At 58.7% G+C, this 20,896-nt stretch overlaps 1 protein-coding gene across 8 annotated transcripts in view; it reads right to left on the reverse strand.

The window, feature by feature from the left end:
• Positions 1–20,896, reverse strand: part of AAK1 (AP2 associated kinase 1) — a 93,730-nt gene that overhangs the window by 41,020 nt on the left and 31,814 nt on the right. For all 8 annotated transcript variants that reach the window (XM_068156528.1, XM_068156530.1, XM_068156531.1 and 5 more), the window contains exons 2-9: positions 20,481–20,599; positions 19,893–20,001; positions 18,152–18,294; positions 8,633–8,754; positions 5,777–5,858; positions 3,737–3,869; positions 1,794–1,897; positions 566–645 (exon numbers count right to left, since the gene is read on the reverse strand). In XM_068156528.1, coding sequence (XP_068012629.1) covers positions 566–645; positions 1,794–1,897; positions 3,737–3,869; positions 5,777–5,858; positions 8,633–8,754; positions 18,152–18,294; positions 19,893–20,001; positions 20,481–20,599 — 892 coding nt within the window. The remainder of the gene's footprint in view (positions 1–565; positions 646–1,793; positions 1,898–3,736; positions 3,870–5,776; positions 5,859–8,632; positions 8,755–18,151; positions 18,295–19,892; positions 20,002–20,480; positions 20,600–20,896) is intronic.

Consider the following 20,896-nt stretch of genomic DNA (forward strand, 5'->3'; position numbering starts at 1 on the left):
TTCTTGAGATTTTTTAGGTCTTTAAGATCTCTCTTTGAGACCTTTAAGATCTTTCTTTGAGGCCTTTAAGATCTTTCCTTGAGGCCTTTAAGATCTTTCCTTGAGGCCTTTAAGATCTTTCCTTGAGGCCTTTAAGATCTTTCCTTGAGGCCTTTTAAGATCTTTCTTTGAGGCCTTTTAAGACCTTTCTTTGAGGCCTTTGAGACCTTTTTTTGAGGCCTTTAAGATCTTTCCTTAAGGCCTTTAAGATCTTTCTTTGAGACCTTTAAGATCTTTCCTTGAGACCTTTCTTTGAGACCTTTAAGACCTTTCTTTGAGATCTTTCCTTGAGACCTTTGAGACCTTTCTTTGAGGCCTTTAAGATCTTCCTTTGAGACCTTTCAGATCTTTCCCTGAGATCTCTCTCTGAGATCTCTCAGATCCTTGGTTATTTATGTGGTGGCAGCAGCTGGGTTTGTGTGCATGTGCAAATGGAAGACCAGGAGGGAGCAGCTAAGCATCCTCCCTAATAAAGAGCAGAAAAAGCCAAGGAGGAGAGGGCTGAGCAGCATGCAGAAGCGGTTACCTGGCCTTGGGCTGACTCTTCTTTGCAGCAGCTTCACTTGCTTTCACTGGGTCTGGGAGTTTAGCAGGGATTGGAGAGTTCTGCAGATGCCAAAACCAGAGAGTTTGGTGTTTTGAGGGCAGAAAGGAGTCAGAAATCATTTGCAAAAGCATCACAGTGAAACAGAGGGATTGGGGGCTGCCCAAAGCAATGATTCCTCATGCTGGACACAGGGCAAACCCCCCAGCCCCAGGTCCCTGAGGAGATGGCAGCCTGGGAGAGGCCCTGCAAGGGCCAAGCCTGCTTCAGCTTTTGGATCATTGACTACACCTGGAATCTGAAGCCAGAGATTCATAGCTGGGGACAGCAGCAGCGACACTCAGCAATGCTGCTATGAGAAACTACAGGCATGGTGGGAATCAATCCATGGCTGGGTCAGGAAGACCACAAATAACCACCTGAATATGGCAAAGGAAAACCAAAGAGTTTCCTCCTCCTTCAAAACAACAAAACAAAAAGTCATGGCACAGATGGCCACAGCAAAGAGACACTCCTGCACAACTGAAACCTGCAAAGCCACACTCAGGAGTGGCAGATGGCTGGGGAAGGTCTCAGGGACTTCAAAAGCAATTGGCTAGGCCCAGCCAGACACAGGACTGAGATGTTTGAAACCAACCACAGCATAAACAAAGGGGAACAGGCTGAGAGAGTTCAGGTTGTTCAGGCTGGAGAAGGCTTCAGGGAGAGCTCAGAGCAGCCTTCCAGTACCTGAAGGGGCTCCAGGAGAGCTGGGGAGGGAATTTGGATGAGGGCTGGGAGTGCCAGGACAAGGGGCAATGGGTTTGAGCTGGGAGGGGGGAGATTGAGACTAGAGAGGAGGAAGAAATTGTTGAGAGTGAGGGTGGGGAGAGCCTGGCACAGGTTGCCCAGGGAGGCTGTGGCTGCCTCCTGCCTGGAGGTGTTGCAGGCCAGGCTGGCTGAGGCCTTGAGCAGCCTGTGCTGGTGGGAGGTGTCCCTGCACCCAGTCTAGGAACAGCACAGGCTGTGCCGAGCGTGCCTGGAAATGAGATGGGTGCCACAGGCAGGTCCCAGCTCTCCATGTTCCCAAGATCTCTTGGTTGGCTTCACACCAGCAGCTGGGTGACAAGGTAAACCAGGGAGAAAGGAAAACAAACACCTGAAAGAGCCTCCTGAGCCCTGCCCAGGCTCCTTCCAAAGCCCCCCAGCAGCCCACCCCTTCGCCACTCACCTGGACGTTCTGCACTGGGCATTCCTTCTTTGCCAGCTTGAATGCAAAGTAGGAGACTTGGTAAATATCAGGTCTCTTATCAGGGTCTGGCTCAAGCATGTACCCTGCAAAAGACAGAGAGGCTACCATCAGAGCCAGAGAACAGACAGGTACTCTAGTGGCACTCTAGCAGGACAGAATGTTTGACACTGAGGGTGCTGAGAGCCTGGGGTTGGAACCAGCCCTGGAACCATTCCAGCTCAGGTGCTTTGGGGCTCTGAGCAGCCTGCTCTAGTTGCTCACTGCAGGGGAGGTAGGCTGGAGGACCTTGAAAGGTCCCTTCAGCCCCAAGCATTCTATGACTCTGCATTTGGTGTGAGCAGATGCTCCCAGGGTGCCTCTCCTGCCCCTTCCAAAGCATCCAGTCATGGGACAGAAGGCCTGGGCTTAGCCTCAGGGGCAGGGTGATCAGGGTGAACCAGGAGATCCTTTCCAGGCAGCCATGAACAAGCTGTAGCTGCTGGCAAAGGCTCCAGGGCAAGGAGGAGAAATGCAGCTGCCAGGTCAAGAAATAAGCACTGGGTCTGAATTCTGCATCTCCAAGTAGAGCTGCAGGGACAGAGCCTGATGATGCCAGCCTGCTGTGTCACTGGGGCAGGAAGGCAGCACTGCACACACAGCAGCAGGGAACACACCAGGGCTGCTCTGCAAACACAGCCAGCCCTGTGGTAGTCAAAGACTGTGGCTAGGAACAAGACAAATAATCAACCCAAATGCTGTGCTGCAAGCAAGAGCTGTCCCAGCCCTGCCAGCAGCACTGCACTGTAGCCTCAGTGCATAGGCAGCTAGACAGGAGTCAGTTATGAGCCACTGCAGCTCTGCTTCTCACTTCACAGGAGATTAATCCCCATCACTAGGATAAGGCCCTGTGCTTCTTCCCTCCCCAACCAGATTTACTGCTGGAGAAAGGAAGTTCCTGCACAAACAGCCTCACTGTGCAAGACTGAGAGCTGGGCAGAGAGGAACCTAAGGAGGTTCAACAAGGATCAGCTGGGCAGGGAGAATGACCTGCAGCAGGACAGGCTGGGAGGGGATCTGCTGGAGAGCAGCCCCAAGGAGAAGGAGCTGGCAGTGCTGGTGGAAAACAAGCTCTGCATGGGGCAGCAATGTGCCCTGGGGGCCAAGAAGGCCAAGGGGGCCCTGGGGGCATTCAGAGGAGCGTGGCCAGCAGAGCCAGGGAGGTTCTCCTCCCGCTCTGCTCTGTTGAGGCCACACCTATTGCATCCCATTTTGGGCTCCCCAGTTCAGGAGGGACAGGGATCTGCTGGAAAGAGTCCAACAGATTACCAGGATGATTAGGGGACTGCAGAACTGCCCTGTGAGGAGAGGCTGAGAGCCCTGGGGCTGTTCAGTCTGGAGAGGAGAAGACTCAGAGGGGATGTGAGCATTGTCTATGAATATCTGAGGGCTGGGGGTCAGGAGGGAGGGGACAGGCTCTGCTCAGCTGCACCCTGGGATAGTACAAGGGGCAATGGATGGAAACTCCAGCACAGGAGGCTCCACCTCACCATGAGGAGGAACTTCTGCACTGTGAGGGTCCCAGAGCCCTGGAGCAGGCTGCCCAGAGGGGTTGTGGAATCTCCTTCTCTGGAGCCTTTCCAGCCCCATCTGGATGCATTCCTGTGTGACCTGTGCTGGATTCTATGCTCCTGCTCTGGCACAGGGGTTGGACTCAATGATCTCTGGAGGTCCCTTCCAACCCCCTGGGATCTGCGATCCTGTGGGATCTGTGATCCTGGGAAGTTCCTGCAGGGCTCCCAAGCCAAACACTTCTCCTTTCTCCTGCCTTTCCACAGAGGGCATCCAGCAGGGCCCAGGCAAGCACAAAGCCTGGCAGCATTTCCTCCCTTAGCTCCCAGAGGCTGACTGCATGCCCCTGGAGCAGGGCAGCCTGTCCCACTCACGGATCAGGCAGTGCATGTCCTGCGAGTGCCGCGAGTTGTCCGGGATGGTGAAGTTGCCGTCGCAGATGGCCACCTGGCTCTCCCCAAAGGGCAAGGTGAAGTAACACAGCTTGTACAGCAAGCAGCCAAGGGCCTGCAGAGAGACACAACACAGCACAGGACTTAGCAAAGTGAAGCCAAGCAGGCAGTGGTGCAGCCAAACCCCGCTGCAGACGGCGGGGAAGTGCTGCGGGGCCCCTGCGGGGCTCAGGCATTGCAACACCACTGCCGGGGGAAGCAGGGTGGGGGCAGGGAGAGGAACTCATGGAGAGATGTGCCTGGCCAGCCTGAGAGCTAGGGATTGACTGAGCACCACCCCACCCACAGCTCCACACAGTTTGTGTCACCCAGCAGGCAAAGCCTCTCTCTGCCACCAAGGGCCAGCAGAACTCGGCAGCCATCGCCCCAGGCGGCAGCCATCGCCCCTGGGGCTTCCCTGCTGCCAAAGAACATTCAAACTGCCCCCAAGCTTCACCTCAAAGCACTGCCAACTGCTGCAGAGATGCAGCAGGGAGAGAGCAAGCTGAGGCTGCAGGGTTCCATCCCCCTCCACCTCGCTGTGAGCCCCCAGAGCGCAGGAGCTGTGCAGGAAGGGCTCCTCCTGCAGCGGGGAGAGGGGCAGGCACTGCCTCACCCTCAGCACCCCAGCAGCAGCCTCCAGCTTGAGGCAGAGGATTCCACAGTCACACTGCACTCCACTCCTGAGCAACTGCTTTAAGGGGCTGTTGGGGTTGGAAAAGACCTTGAAGATCAGCGAGTCCACCCCAGAGCTCACACTGCCACCACTGCTGCTGAGCCACCGCCACTCACCCACCTTCCCCAGCACCACATCCAGGCCTCTTAAACACCTCCAGGGCTGGGGACTCCACCACCTCCCTGGGCAGCCTGACCCAGGGCCTGAGAACCCTTTCTGGGAAGGACTTTTTCCTGCTACCCAACCTGGAGCTCCCCTGGCAGAGCCTGGGGCCGCTGCCCGGCAGGAGGAGCGCTGCAGAGCCCTGCGGTGCAGGTCCCGCTGCACACACCCCAGGGGCTCCCTTGGCAATGCCCAGTGGGGCTCACTGCAGCAGGATTCCTTCCAGGCCAGGAAGAGCCCTCTGAGCCTCTGGAATTCCACCTTTCTACCTGATCACAGGGAGGCCTGCAGATCCCAGCTCCTCCTCTGGCTGCCTTTGAGGCCCTGACACCCCTGAGAGCTGTGACCTCCCCTCTCTGGCGCTCCAGCAGTGCCACAGGGCCCAGCTCCACAAGCTCCTGCTTAGCTCAGCAGAGCAGGAACCCCACAGGAGCTGCTGTTGTGTCCATGCTGAGCTGGCAGGGGACAGAGGACTCTTCCCAGCAGATGCCACACCAGCAGTCTTCCCTCTTGCCCACAGAGATGCAGAGCTGTTGAGGATCACTGAAGCTGCCCTTTTACCCTGCTGCTGCCTTGCTCTCTCCAGCTCAGGGCTTCAGCAGTTCTGCTCTGAACTCACACCTGGGGCATCCCATTTGTGAGCTGCCACCACCCCCCACAGAGACTTCTCATCTCCATCCCTGCTGCAAGGGAGGTTTCCATCTCTGATCAGGTCAGCCAGCACTGGGTCACACCAGGGCTGCAGTTTGCTCTCAGGATGGAAAGCACAGCAAGACCTCAGTGCGGATGAGGAACAGCAGGGCAGAGGCTTGGTCTGTGGCCAGGCAGGAGAGCTCAGAGCTGTGCCAGTGCCCAGGGCAAGCCAGCTGTGGCTCCTGGGCAGGGCTGTCTGCTCAGCTTCCTACCAGAGTCTGCCTTGGATTACCCAAGCAGAGGGAGTCACAGCCCTGGGAATGCTCTAAGCAAACACACAGAGGACACACAAAGACCAAGCTGTGCTTGAGCCACAGCCACCCTGCTCAGCACAGGCATCAAGCAGAGCAACTCCTGAGTCAAAACCTCTCCAGTCTCTTATGGAAACAGAGCTAGCCCCAGACAAACAGACAGACAGACAGACAGCTCCCCTGAGTGGTTTTGTTACGTACCCAGATGTCTGCTTTTGTAGTGATGAGTTTGCCACTGTACAGGTTGACCATTTCTGGTGCTCTGTAGGACAGGGTAGTGTACCTGCAGCAGGGAGAGCAGCAGTGAGGGCCACACAGGGAGCAGAGGCTTCTGGGGCACACAGCCAAGCAATCCAAGATTCCCTCCCTCCCTCCCTTGCACTTTAGGCAAAGGGATACTAAAGGAGATAAGCAACTGGATTCCATGGGATGGGTTGGGTTGGAAGGGAGCTCAAAGCTCAGCCAGCTCCAAGCCCCTGCCATGGGCAGGGACACCTCCCACCAGCCCAGGCTGCTCAAGGCCTCAGCCAGCCTGGCCTTCAACACCTCCAGGCAGGAGGCAGCCACAGCCTCCCTGGGCAGCCTGTGCCAGGCTCTCACCACCCTCACTCTCAACAATTTCTGCCTCCTCTCCAGTGTCAGTCTCCCCTCTCCCAGCTCAAAGCCATTGTCCCTCAGCCTGGCACTCCCAGCCCTTTCCCAAAGTCCCTCCCCAGCTCCCCTGGAGCCCCTGCAGGTACTGGAAGGCTGCTCTGAGGTCTCCCTGGAGCCTTCTCCTCTCCAGGCTGAACAGCCCCAACTCCCCCAGCCTGTCCCCACAGGGGAGGTTCTGCAGCCTCTCTCCTCTGGACCCTCTCCAGCAGCTCCAGGTCCTTCTTGTGCTGGGGCCCAGAGCTGGAGGCAGTGCTGCAGGTGGGCTCTGAGCAGAGCAGAGCAGAGGGGCAGAATCCTCTCCCTGTGCTGCTGGCCACACATTTGCCAGCATCAGCTTCCCCTCTAACAAGGTGCCCAAGCACTGCAAGCTGCCCTGTGGGGCCAGAGCAGGCACCAAGACAGTTTCTGAAGGCAGCTGCTTCCTCACAACCCTGCAGGCATCTGAAGCACCAGCACAGGAATATTCAGGGGCTCAGAGCATCAAGGAGGTCGATAGCCAAATGTTCTCTGCAGTGTCCACACTGCTGGGGCTTTGGCCAATTGTATTCCAAGCACTGGAACCAGGTCTGTGGCTCCTTCAAAGAGGCTTCTACAGCAGGAGTCCTGCTCAGAGCCCCTGGAGAGGAGGAAAGGTTACTGCAGAGCTCAGGCTACAGCCAGAGCCTGCCTCACACTAACACAGCACTGCAAACAGGGCAGCTGGAAGCTGTGCCAGAGCTGAGGAGCCTCACAGTAAGAGTCACAGAATCAGAGAACTGGGTTGGGAAAGCCCTCTGAGGTCATCCAGTCCAGCCAGCAGCCCAGCCCCAGCATGGACACCAAACCATGGCCCCAGCTGCCATGGCCACAGGGCTCTTGAACCAGGGCTGGGGACTCCACCACCTCCCTGGGCAGCCTGGGCCAGGCCCTGACCACTCCTGCAGCAAAGGAATTGTTCCTCATCTCCAACCTAAGCCTCCCCTGGCACAGTTCCAGGCCATTGCCTCTCCTTCTAGCACCTGAGACTGGGGAGCAGAACCCAACCCCCAGCTGGCTCCAGCCTCCTCTCAGGAGCTGCAGAGAGCAATGAGCTCTCCCTCAGCCTCCTCTGCTCCAGGCTCACCCCCCTCAGCTCCCTCAGCTGCTCCTCCCCAGCCCTGTTGCCCTTCTCTGGCCACACTCCAGCCCCTCAGTGCCTCTGCTGCAGGTCTCTAGTTGGTGCTGTGCCACCTTGCATGCTGCTTGCCTTGGTCACAAGAGCACAGCTCAGGGCAAAGGGCCTTGAAGCTGTCAACAAGTGCAGGAATAGGACACTGCAGAGAGCCCCAACAGCCCCAGCCCAGCATGGCCAGGAAAGCCATGATGGTGGAGCTGAGGCCTAGCAACCAGGAGGTGCTGGAACACTCTGCTACCAGCAGCTGGAAAGCTTGCAGCACTGAGGCTGTTAGAACTACAGCAGGACCAAGGATCTCTGCTGTGAGCACAGGCTGAGAGAGCTGGGGGTGCTCAGCCTGGAGAACAACACAGGGCTGGAGCAGCTCTGCTGCGAGCACAGGCTGAGGGAGCTGGGGGTGTGCAGCCTGCAGAGGAGAAGGCTCCAGGGGGACCTCAGAGCTGCCTGCCAGGAGCTGAAGGGATCCTGCAGGGAGGCTGCAGAGGAACTTTTGCTGAGGGTGTCTAGAGCCAGGCCAAGGGGGAATGGTTTGGAGCTGAGGCAGAGCAGGGTTAGAGTGGAGCTGAGAAAGAAGTTCTTCATTGTGAGGGTGGTGAGAGTCTGGCACAGGCTGCCCAGGGAGGCTGTGGCTGCCTCCTGCCTGGGGGTGAGAGGTGTCCCTGCCCATGGTGGGGGGGTTGGGGGAGATGAATCTCTGAGGTTCCTTTCCAACCTGAACCATTCCAGGATTCTCTGACTGACCTGGAACCTGCTCCACTCCTGACACACACCAGCTAAGCTCCTTTGCAGAGGCATCAAGTTGATTCCACTGCAGCTGGTGGTGCATGGGACAAGGGAAGGAGCCCAACTGAACTCCTCAAGGTCCTTACACTTCTAAGAGGAGCTGTGCAGCCAGGCCCTGCCTCCCCTCAGCCACTGCAGGCCTTTCTGAGTGGCTCACAGGGCTTTGGTCAGCTGCAGCTCAAGGCAGCCAAGAGAGATGAAGGACAGAGAGAGGCTGACCCCAGGGCTAACAGCAGGTCTGAAGATGGGCAGCTTCTCTGCATGAGGACACTCAGCCTTTCAAACCCAGAGCAGTCACATCAAGCTCAGTTCACTGTTTCACCTTCCCCCAAGCAGTAACTTACCTGCAGCAGGCAGAGCTCTGCAGCAGCATCCAACCTGCTGAGCAAAACCCAGCCCAGGACCAGGCAGAAATTGCCCTTCCAAGCCAAGCCCTGGCCCAGCTGGGAAGGGCCAACCACACTTACTTCTTGATCTCTTCCTCCACCGCGTTCACCCCTTCTGTCTGAGGGTTCTGGAACTTGTTGGTGGCGCTCCCGAAGTCACACAGCACGTAGTGCCCGCGGTCGTGCAGCAGGATGTTCTCGACCTGGAGACAGACAGCCTCGGTCAGACAGACAGACAGCCTCGGTCAGACAGACAGACAGCCTCGGTCAGACAGCCTCAGACAGACAGCCAGCCTCAGGTCAGACAGACAGCCTCGGTCAGACAGACAGCCTCAGACAGACAGACAGCCTCAGACAGACAGACAGCCTCAGACAGCCAGCCTTGGTCAGACAGCCTCACTCAGACAGACAGCCAGCCTCAGGTCAGACAGACAGTCAGCCTCAGTCAGACAAACAGCCTCAGACAGACAGACAGCCTTGGTCAGACAGCCTCACTCAGACAGACAGCCAGCCTCAGGTCAGACAGACAGCCTCGGTCAGATAGACAGCCTCAGTCAGACAGACAGCCTCACTCAGACAGACAGCCTGCCTCAGACAGACAGCCTGCCTCAGACAGCCTCACTCAGACAGACAGCCAGCCTCAGGACAGACAGACAGCCAGCCTCAGGACAGACAGACAGCCAGCCTCAGGACAGACAGACAGCCAGCCTCAGTCAGACAAACAGCCTCAGACAGACAAACAGCCTTGGTCAGACAGCCTCACTCAGACAGACAGCCTTGGTCAGACAGCCTCACTCAGACAGACAGCCTTGGTCAGACAGCCTCACTCAGACAGACAGACAGCCTCAGGTCAGACAGACAGCCTTAGGTCAGACAGACAGCCTCAGGTCAGACAGACAGCCAGCCTCAGTCAGTCAGCCAGCCTCACTCAGCCAGGCTCAGCGCCGTGCTCTCCCTCAGCGGAGGCAGGGCTGGCAGTGCCTGCAGATGCAGCAGGCCTGGCTGGCCTGGCAGCAGATGAGAGCAAGGCAAAGCTGCAGCAGAGCTCTCTCACATCTCCTGGCAGGGAAGGCAAAAGGCAGAGCACAGCTGTGCTGCCACCCTGCCACCTCTCCTCTCTCCTGCCAGCACAGCTCCTGCCCCCTGCCAAGCCTGCCTTCAGGACAGGGACTGTGGCCTGGGGTCTTCAGTGCCCAGCTTCCCTGAGCTGCTGTGGCCCCTGGCCTGGCCTCTGAGCTTGGGACAGCCAGCAGGAGCTGCCCACAGCTTCATCAAGGGCTGTAGGGCCTCTGGGTAGTGGGGCAGAGAGGAGGCCAGCAGCCCCAGAGTCTGACTTGGCCAGGGCCTGACCCACAGACCCCAGCCCAGCAGTCCCAGACTCTGACTTGGCCAGGTACAGACCCAGAGCCTTCCATGTGCCCTTGCAGGGCCCAGGCCATGGCACCTGGACCTTGCTGCTCCTTGGCACAGAGGGCACAACAGGGCAGATGTGCTCTGCTGCCCACCCACCCCATCTGCTGTGCTGCCTTCTCCCATCTCCTCCACTCTTCCACCAGCAAAGACCTGCTCAGCTCTCTGGTGCTCAACAAAGCCTCCCTGAGCTAACAGCACACAAGGAGCCTTGCTGGAGGGGGACACAGGAGGCCAGGCTGGAAGGGACCCCAGGGCCCATCTGCTCCACCCTCTCTGGGTGCTGGGGCAGTGGAAAGGAGCTGAGCCAGCAGCCTGCCAAGCTGAGTCTCAAACTGCCCAGGGCAGGGGACTGCCCTGCTTCCCTTGGCAGATGATTCCACTCTCCAACCACCCCCAGGGGCAAACATTTCCATCTGGACTCCAGTGGCAATGGCCCCAGCAGTAACCTCATCACCCAGGGGTGCTCTCTCCCACAGGCCTCCCTGGGACAAGGGAGTCTGCATCCTCCTGGCAGCCAGCCCTGCTGTCCTGCTCCATGGCAGCAAGGTCTGCCCTGAGCCTTCTCTCATCCAGGCTCAGCAAACCCAGCTCCCAGCTTTGCTCCCAGTGCCCTGATCACTGTGGTGGCCTTCCCTGGGCACTGCCTGCCCCTGGCCCCACTGCCTGCCCCCAGCACTCCCATTCAAGCACTCAGTAGCAGACACACAGCTCCTGTCCTCCTGACACAGCTGCCAAAGTACCTCAGCCCCTCCCCAAGGAGGTGAGAATCCTGAGGTCACTTCTCTGCTTCAGGAGATCAAAGAACTCTGCTCCAAGACCAGACTCTGGCCCTCTGCAGCCTGCTCCAGCTGGAGCTGTCCCTGCTGACTGCAGGGGGGTGGCACAAGATGCCCCTGGAGGGTACCTTCCAACCTGCTCCACTCTGTGAGTGTGTGGAGCAGGGTCTGCACAGCAGCACTCCCAGCACCTCCTCTCAGGGCCCTGCTCACAATTCTGTCTGATTTTCTCTGCCCCCAGTGCCAAAGCCTTACAGACATCAGGAGCTGGAAGCCCTGCTCCTGCCCTCCCCCAAACCACCACACAAGTGCTCACTAATGAACTCCTGGGGAAGCAGCCTCCCATTGGGGCTGAGCTCCACCAGGAGCAAAGGAAAGGGAGCTGTCAGCAGTTCCAGCAGGGAACAAGCAGCCAAATTAGAGCAGCTGAGAGGGGGAAGCACTGGCTTGAAAGCAAGGGTTAAGCAGCACCCCCTCCCCCCAGCAGCCATCTGCTCTGACTCAGGCCCTGCACACAGATGTGCTGCTCACCAGCACAGCACCTCTGGGAGCCTCACTCCCTGCAAACACTTCCAGAAGAAGCCTTCTACTTTAGCTGGCTGAGAGCTGCCAGGACAGGCCTCTGAGCACCCCACATCAGCACTGGGCAGCCAGCAACAGGCTGCTGCAGTCCCCTCCCCAGAGAGGGACAAGCCCAATGCAACAGCAAAGCAAAGAGCCTGAAGGAGCCTGGCTGCCAGGGGCTGCTCACTGAGCTGCAAGCCAGCACTTGGAGCTGCAGCCCAGCACTTGGAGATGCAAGCCAGCACTTGGAGCTGCAGCCCAGCACTTGGAGCTGCAGCCCAGCACTTGGAGCTGCAAGCCAGCACTTGGAGCTGCAGCCCAGCACTTCGAGCTGCAGCCCAGCACCTGGAGCTACAAGCCAGCACTTGGAGCTGCAAGCCAGCACTTGGAGCTGCAAGCCAGCACCTGGAGCTGCAAGCCAGCACCTGGAGCTGCAAGCCAGCACTTGGAGCTGCAGCCCAGCACTTGGAGCTGCAGCCCAGCACTTGGAGCTGCAAGCCAGCACTTGGAGCTGCAGCCCAGCACTTGGAGCTGCAAGCCAGCACTTGGAGCTGCAAGCCAGCACTTGGAGCTGCAAGCCAGCACTTGGAGCTGCAAGCCAGCACCTGGAGCTGCAAGCCAGCACTTGGAGCTGCAAGCCAGCACCTGGAGCTGCAAGCCAGCACCTGGAGCTGCAGCCCAGCACTTGGAGATGCAACCCAGCACTTGGAGATGCAGCCCAGCACTGGGAGCTGCAACCCAGCACTGGGAGCTGCAGCCCAGCACTTACTTGGAGCTGCAAGCCAGCACTTGGAACTGCAGCCCAGCACTTGGAGCTGCAATCCAGCACTTGGAGCTGCAACCTGGCACCAGCTCTGCTGAGACAACTCTGGCTGCAGGCTGACAATCATCAAATGGGTTGGGTTGGAAAGGATCTGACAGATCATCCAGTTCCACCCCCCTGCCATGGGCAGGGACACCTCCCACCAGCTCAGGGTGCTCCAGGCCCCATCCCACCTGGCTTTCAACATTTCCAGGCTTGGACTCTCCACAGCCTGGCTGAGCCACCTGTCCCAGTGCCTCACCACCCTCCTGGGGAAGAGGTTCTTCCTCATGTCCAACCTCAACTCAGCTTCTTCCAGTCTGAAGCCATCACCCCTGGTCCTGTCACTCCATACTCCATGCATCTACACAAAGTCCTTCTGCAGCTCTCCTGGAAGGCCACCAGAAGGTCTCTGTGAAGCCTTCTCCTCTCCAGGCTGCCCAAGCCCAAGTCTCCCAGCCTGGGCTCCCAGCAGAGGGCCTCCAGCCCTGCCAGCATTGCTGTGGCCTCCTCTGGCCCTGCTCCCCCAAGTCCCTGTCTGTGCTGAGGGCTCCAGAGCTGCCCCAGCACTGCAGGGAGGTCTCAGCAGGGCAGAGGGGCAGAACCCCCTCCCTGCCCCTGCTGCCCACACTGCTGGGGATCAGCCCAGGGCACAGCTGAGTTGGAGTTGTTCAGCCCAGAGAAGACTTTTGAGCAGGGCTTGTTGGAACAGGCCAAGGGGGGATGGTCTGAAACTGAGAGAGGGAGATTCAGAGTGGAGAGAAGGCAGAAATGTTTGACACTGAGGGTGGGGAGAGCCTGGCCCAGGCTGCCCAGAGAGCTGGGAGCTGCCCCAGGCCTGGCACCTCTGCAGGTCAGGCTGTTCAGGGCTATGAGCAGCCTGCTGTGGTTGGGGATGTCCCTGCTGGCTGCAGGGGGTTGGACTGGATGAGCTTTAAAGCATTTGCTGATTGAGTCTCTTCCCTGGCCTTCACTCACAGGGAGGAGCCCACTCCTGCCCACAGGCAGGCTGCTTAAAGGTGCTCTTGTCCCTGCCCCTGGTTCCTTGCCAGCAGCTGGAGCCTGTGCCAGCAGGAGGTTGCTTTGCTTTGCCCAAAGCCTGTTGGGTTGATTGAAAAACCTCCCAGCCCCAGGCTGCTGAAACCAACCCAGCTGCACTTGTCTGAAAGGCCTTCAGGACCATTCACACAATTCCTGCTGCTGGCAGAGCTCTCTGGGCAGGAACCTCCAGCCCTGGAGCAACTTCAAAGAGCTGGGAGGCAAAGCAAAGCCTCCAACCCCCATGCAGCTGGCTGCAGAGTCGACCTCTGCCCACTCTTCCCCAAGGTTATGTTCACCCAACCTTCCTGCTGGACACACTGCCTCACACTCTCCATCATTCTCCTCCACTCCTGGCTCACAGGTGAGGTCCCAGGTGACTGAAACTGGCCAAGGTGGTCCCCATCCATGAGAAGGGTTGGATGAAGGAACCTGGAAACTCCAGGCCAGTCAGCCTGACCTCAGTGCCAGGGAAAGTGATGGAGCAGATTATCCTGGGGGCAATCACTGCACCTGAAGGATGGCCAAGGGCTCAGGTCCAGCCAACATGGATTTAGGAGGGGCAGGTCCTGCCTGACCAACCTGATCTCCTTCTGTGATCAGGTGACTGCCTGGTGGCTGTGGGGCAGGCTGTGGATGTGGTCTGCCTGGGCTGCAGCAAGGCCTTTGACACCATCCCCCACAGCAAACTCCTGGCCAAGCTGTCAGCCCCTGGCTGGGACAGCAGCTCTCTGAGCTGGGTTAGGAACTGGCTGGAGGCTGAGCCCAGAGAGTGGTGGTGAATGGTGCCACAGCCAGCTGGCAGCCAGGCACCACTGGTGTGCCCCAGGGATCAGTGCTGGGCCCCAGCCTGTTTAATATCTTCATTGATGATCTGGAGGAGGGGATGGAGTCATCATCAGCAAATGTGCAGATGACACCAAACTGGGAGCAGATGTTGGTCAGTTAGAGGGCAGAAGGGCTCTGCAGAGGGACCTCAACCAACTGGACAGATGGGCAGAGGCCAACAGGATGGCATTCAACAAGTCCAAGTGCCAGGGGCTGCACTTTGGCCACAACAACCCCAGGCAGAGCTACAGGCTGGGGTCAGAGTGGCTGAGAGCTGCCAAACAGAGAGGGACCTGGGGGTGCTGATTGACAGCTGCCTAAACATGAGCCAGCAGTGTGCCCAGGGGGCCAAGAAGGCCAAGGGCATCCTGGCCTGCATTAGGAATAGTGTGGCCAGCAGGAGCAGGGAAGTCATTGTGCCCTGTGCTCAGCACTGGTTAGGCCACACCTCGAGTCCTGTGTCCAGTTCTGGGCCCCTCAGTTTAAGAAGGACATTGAGAGACTTGAAGGTGTCCAGAGAAGGGCAATGAGGCTGGGGAGAGGCCTTGAGCACAGCCCTATGAGGAGAGGCTGAGGGAGCTGGGGTTGCTTAGCTTGGAGAAGAGGAGGCTCAGGGGAGACCTCATTACTCTCTACAACTACCTGAAGGGAGGTTGTAACCAGGAAGGGGTTGGTCTCTTCTCCCAGGCAACCAGCACCAGAACAAGAGCACACAGTCTCAAGCTGTGCCAGGGGAAGTTTAGGCTGGAGGTGAGGAGAAAGTTCTTCCCAGCCATTGGGATGTGCTGCCCAGGGAGGTGGTGGAGTCCCCATCCCTGGAGGTGGTCAAGAGGGGATTGGATGTGGCACTTGGTGCCATGGTCTAGTCATGAGGTCTGTGGTGCCAGGTTGGACTTGATGATCCTCAAGGTCTCCCCCAACCTTGGTGATTCTGTGACACTCAGCACTCTCAGGAAACTTCCCTGCTCCTTGATGCCTCTTGGACCTGCAGCTCCCTCCTGGCACAGCAAACCTGAGCTCAAATAAACCCAAACCATCTCTAATTCATTAATTCTGCTCTCAGCTTTGACTGCAGCTCCAGAGGTCATCCCCACAGAGATGGAATCATTTAGGCTGGAGAAGGCTCTTGGAACAGTCCAATGTTCCACTGGGAAACCTCCCAAAGCAGAGCAGAGTCAACCCTCTGAGCTGGGACACAGCTTTGCCAGAGCCAGGCCTGGTGTGGCCTTCAGTGCTCCAAGCACAGAGCTGTGAGCTGCACAGCAGGCAGCAGCAGCCTGCTTCATCTGCAGCTCCACACAGGAAGCAGCACTCCAGAGCTGCTCCCCAGGCCACAACAGACAGCCCAGAATTTATTCCCAACCACACCAGCAGCCTGTCCTTCCTGAGGAGCCCCAGGGGCTCACCAGAGGGGAACAGCAGAGTTAAACACAACAGGAGAGGTTCCTGTTCCTAAGCCTCCTCCTCTCAGCCTCCTTCTCCTTGACTGTACCAACTCCTGCAGGATGCCCAAGGACCTGAGCAGCCTGAAACCCAGGCCTCAACTCTCACACAGTCATGGAATGGGTTGGGATAGAAGGGACCTCCAAGATCACCCAGTGCCAGCCCCCTGCCATGGGCAGGGACACCTCCCACCAGCCCAGGCTGCTCAAGGCCTCACCCAGCCTGGCCTGCAACACCTCCAGGCAGGAGGCAGCCACAGCCTCCCTGGGCAGCCTGTGCCAGGCTCTCCCCAGCCTCACTCTCAACAATTTCTTCCTCCTCTCCAGTCTCAGTCTCCCCTCTCCCAGCTCAAAGCCATTGTCCCTCAGCCTGGCACTCCCAGCCCTTGTCCAGAGTCCCTGCCCAGCTCCCCTGGAGCCCTTCAGGTACTGCAAGGCTGCTCTGAGCTCTCCCTGGAGCCTTCTCTTCTCCAGCCTGCACAGCCCCAACTCTCCCAGCCTGTCCTCACAGGGGAGGCTCTCCAGCCTCTGCTCATCTTGGTGGCCTCCTCTGGACCGTCTCCAACACTTCCAGGTCCTTCTTGTGCTGGGGCCCAGAGCTGGAGGCAGTGCTGCAGGTGGGGGCTGAGCAGAGCAGAGCAGAGGGCAGAATCCCCTCCCTGTGCTGCTGCTCTCCCTGCTCTGGCTGCAGCTCAGCACTCAGCTGGCTCTGGGCTGCCAGGGCCCAGTGCTGGCTCCTGGGGAGTTTGTCACCACCTGACACCCCCAAGGCCTTCTCCTGCAGGCTGCTCTCAGCCACTTCTCCCCCAGCCTGGGTCTGTAGGACTCCTCTCTCTTCACTCTACAGATCCACCTCAGACTTGCCTCATGCATCCCTTCTCCCTCAGCACTGTGCTGACCCTCCCTGCAATCTCACCAATGCAGCCCAAACCTTGAGGGCTTTTCCCTCTGTGCTACCTGGAGCCTTCCCCTGCTTGAAGCCAAGGCCCAAAGGCACAAAGCAAGCAGGGGCTGAAGCCTCTGCACAGGGAGCACATCTGAATTTCCAATGCAGGCAGCAGCCTCCTCCTTGCCTGAATGCATTAGTCAGGCACTTTCCAAGGTGGCTGAGAGGCAAGGGCAGGGCTTTGTGTCTCTTTGTTTGGTTGATGACAGCCAGGGGGATCTCTCCAAAGCTCTCCTGCTGGCCCAGCTCTGCTCCAAGCTACACCCAGAGGGTTTGACAAAACAGTTTCACGTTCAACAGAGAGCTGGAGGCCAGTTTCAACAGCTCCTAATGACTCCTGCCCCAGGCCTGGAGAATAAACCTTTACTTAGAATAAACCAAACCAGGTTGGAAGAGACCTTCAAGATCATTGTGTCCAACCCATCAGCCAATCCAACACTACCTAAACAACTAACCCATGGCACCAAGCACCCCAGCAAGTCTCCTCCTGAACACCTCCAATGATGGTGACTCCACCACCTTCCCAGGCAGCCCATTCCAATGGGCAATCACTCTCTCTGGGTAGAACTTCTTCCTAACCTCCAGCCTAAACCTCCCCTGGTGCAGCCTGAGACTGTGTCCTCTTGTTCTGGTGCTGGCTGCCTGAGAGAAGAGACCAACCTCTGCCTGGCTACAACCTCCCTTCAGGTAGTTGTAGAGAGCAAGAAGGTCACCCCTGAGTCTCCTCCTCTCCAGGCTAAGCAACCCCAGCTCCCTCAGCCTCTCCTCACAGGGCTGTGCTCCAGACCCCTCCCCAGCTTTGTTGCCCTTCTCTGGACACCTTCCAGCAACTCAACCTCCTTCCTAAACTGAGGAGCCCAGAACTGGATACAGGACTCAAGGTGTGGCCTAACCAGTGCAGTGTACAGGGGCAGAATGACCTCCCTGCTCCTGCTGGCCACACTGGTCCTGATGCAGGCCAGGATGCCATTGGCCCTCTTGGCTGCCTGGGCACACTGCAGGCTCATGTTCAGCCTACCATCAACCAGCCTGTCCAGGTCCCTCTCTGCTTGGCTGCTCTCAGCCACTCTGACCCCAGCCTGTAGCACTGCCTGGGGTTGCTGTGGCCAATGTGCAGCACCTGGCACTTGGATGTGTTCAATCTCCTGCCCTTGGCCTCTGCCCATCTGTCCAGCCTGGCCAGGTCCCTCTGCAGAGCCTCTCTGCCCTCCAGCAGCTCAACTCCTGACCCCAGCTTGGTGTCATCTGCAAATTTACTGCTGATGGACTCAATGCCCTCATCCAGACCATCAATGAAGATGTTAAAGAGCACAGGGCCCAGCACTGCTCCTTGGGGCACCCCACTGGTGCCTGGCTGCCAGCTGGCTGTGGCACCATTCACCACCACTCTCTGGGCTCAGCCTGGAGGGACCTTTTGAGTGTGTGGCCAGGGGACAAATTTCCAGCCTGCTTTTTGCCAGCTGCTTTCTACCACTGACAGCTTTCAGGTGGCAGAAGAATTCACCAGCCAGGCTCTGGCATATCTCCTGTGCACAGCAGCTCCTTCACAAACATTTGTGCTGCCTCAGCAGCTCTGGAGATGGCAAACACCTGGTGAGCAGCAGCACCAAAGGCTGGGGGCTGTCTTTATCTCCCAATGGAGGGAGGGCCTGATGCCCACTTGCCTCACTGCTCCCAGCAGCCACCCAGCTCCAGGGCTGCAGGGCTGCCTGCCATGGCCTGGGCAGCAGGGAGCCACCCTGAGAAGGACAGCAGCCCCCTGCTGCTGCCCTGCTGGAGCCCACCACTCACCTTCAGATCCCTGTGGATGATTGGGGTCTTGCACTGGTGCAGCCTGGCCACGGCCTCGCAGGTGTCACAGAAGATCTGCAGCACCTCCCCCTCGGTGAAGCCTGTCTGCAGCCGCTGGTTCATCAGGTTCACCACTTGGCCCCCTGGGGAGAGCACAGCCAGCCATCAGAACCGCCCCGGAGGCTGCCTTGGAAAAGCCTCTGAGAGCAGCCAGCACAGCAGCAACCCAGCCCCAGCATGGCCACCAGAGCAGGGCCCCAGCTGCCATGGCCACAGGGCCCTGCAGCACCTCCAGCCATGGGGACTCCACCACCCCCCTGGGCAGCCTGGGCCAGGCCCTGACCACTCCTGCAGCAAAGGAATTGTTCCTCATCCCAAACCTAACCCTCCCCTGGGGCAACCTGAGGCCACTTCCTTGCCACCTAGCACCTGAGGTGAGGGAGCAGAGCCCAACCCCCACCTGGCTTCAGCCTCCTCTCAGGAGCTCCTCTCAGGAGCTCTCCCTCAGCCTCCTCTTTGCCAGATTGAATCCCTCCAGCTGCCTCAGCTGCTCCTCCCCAGCCCTGCTCTCCAGACCCTTCCCCAGCTCTGTTGCCCTGCTCTGGGCCTGCTCCAGCCCTCAGTGTCCTTCTTGGAGGGGCTCAAAACTCAACCCAGAATTCTTGGACACCTCCAGGGCTGGGGACTCCACCACCTCCCTGGGCAGCCTGGGCCAGGCCCTGACCACTCTTGTAGTGAAAAAACTTTCCTTCATCTCCAACCTGAGCCTCCCCTGGCACAATTCCAGGCCATTGCCTCTTCTATCACCTGAGACTAGGGAGCAGAGCCCCAACTCCCACCTGGCTCCAGCCTCCTCCCAGGGAGCTGGAGAGAGCAATGAGCTCTCCCTCAGCCTCCTCTGCTCCAGACTACACAACCCCAGCCTGGAGCAGAGGAGGCAGGGCAGCAAAATGAAGCCTGGGCTAAGGCCCAGCCTTGCAGAGGGAGCTGCTCTCAGCATGCTCCCCCTCCCAGCCTGGCTGCACACTCAGCACCCCAGGAGCTCAGACTCCAAATTCACACCAAGCCTTCCCCAGAGGCTCTTTGCAATCTGCTCACTCAGCTTCTGCCCTCATTCCCTCACCCAGATCCCAGGGGGCTGTGTGTCTGCTGGCAGCAGGTACAGCTCTGCCCTCTTGGAGCAGCTCTGCCCTCTCCCAGGAGCAGCAGGTATCACAGTATCACAGTATTGCCAAGGGTGGAAGAGACCTCAAGGATCATCGAGTCCAACCTCCCTCCAGATTCACAGACAGGGCTCCAACCCCCTGCCATGGGCAGGGACACCTCCCACCTGCCCAGGCTGCTCCAGGCCTCAGCCTGCAACACCTCCAAGGAGAAAGCAGCCACAGCCTCCCTGGGCAGCCTGTGCCAGGCTCTCCCCACCCTCCCTGCAAAGAATTCCTTCCTCCTCTCCAGTGTCAGTCTCCCCTCTCCCAGCTCAAAGCCGTTGTCCCCGGGCCTGGCACTCCCAGCCCTTGGCACAGTCCCTCCTCACCTGAAATACCCTCAAACACCTGACACCATCACCCCCTCCTTCAGGTCTGGCATCATCCACTTCTCCACACCAAGCTCTGCCTTTGCTTTGGCAGCCAAGGAGGGCCAGGCCCAGGCCAGGTTTGTGTTTGGTTTTGGAAGGGAAGATGCTTGAAGCTCTGCTGCAAGCACTGAGAAGGCCACAGCCACCCCTGGAGCCCAGGCTCACCTCGGCAGAAGTCCATCAGGATCAGCACTTCCCACACATCTCCACTGCTCACCGAGTTGATGCTGGAGTCAATGTAGCCAACGATGTTCTTGTGGCCAGAGAGGTCCCTCTGCAAGAGAAAAGCTCACACATGAACCAGCCAGGGAGAGGGAGCAGCATTTCCATGGTGCTTCTCCACCTCACAGCTTGCCTGGCTGCAGTTCCATGCTGGGTGCACCAGACCTACAGGCAGGGCACATCCACAACCTCCCTGGGCAACTCCTTCCTCAGCTCCACTCTAACCCTGCTCTGCCTCAGCTTCAAACCATTCCCCCTTGGCCTACCTCTAGACACCCTCCTGAAAAGTCCCTCTGCAGCCTTCCTGGAGGATCCCTTCAGTTATTGAAGGCAGCTCTGAGGTCCCCCTGGAGCCTTCTCCTCCAGATTTTCACCCAGCCACCTAACTCCGGGGCTCAGCCCTTCCCCGAGGGCAGCCCTGCTCTGAAAGCCCACGGATGACACCATGGTGCTGCCCAGGAGGCAGGCAGCAGGAGCCCAGGCTCTAAGCCTCCCCACCCCAGCCTGGCCCCAGCCCCAGGGGAGCCTTACCATGATCTGGATCTCCCTCTTGCAGACCTGCAGGTCGTGCTCGTTGTTGACGTACATCCGCTTCAGGGCGCACTTCACCCCATTGCCGGTCCTCACCAGGAACACGATGGCAAAGCCCCCTGGGGAGGACACAAACAGCCTCAGCACCACCAAAGCAACCTCCTGCCCCCTGCCTGCTGCCCCTGCACCCCCACAGCACAGCCAGGAGCAGGGTACTCGGCAGCTGCCAGCAGAGCTCACAGGTCAGCTCCAGAGCCAGACTGCAGCAGGTTGGCAGGGACCCCCCAAGGGCATCCTCCCACCCCCTGCACTCAGCAGGGACAGCTCCAGCTGCAGCAGGCTGCCCAGGGACACAGCCAGGCTGAGCTTGAATGGCTCCAGGGATGGAGCCTCAGCCCCAGCCCTGGGCAGCCTGT

The sequence above is a fragment of the Melanerpes formicivorus genome, unplaced genomic scaffold (assembly GCF_026170545.1).
Source record: "Melanerpes formicivorus ecotype bairdi unplaced genomic scaffold, bMelFor1.0.p_v2 SCAF_34, whole genome shotgun sequence".
Lineage (NCBI taxonomy): Eukaryota > Metazoa > Chordata > Aves > Piciformes > Picidae > Melanerpes > Melanerpes formicivorus.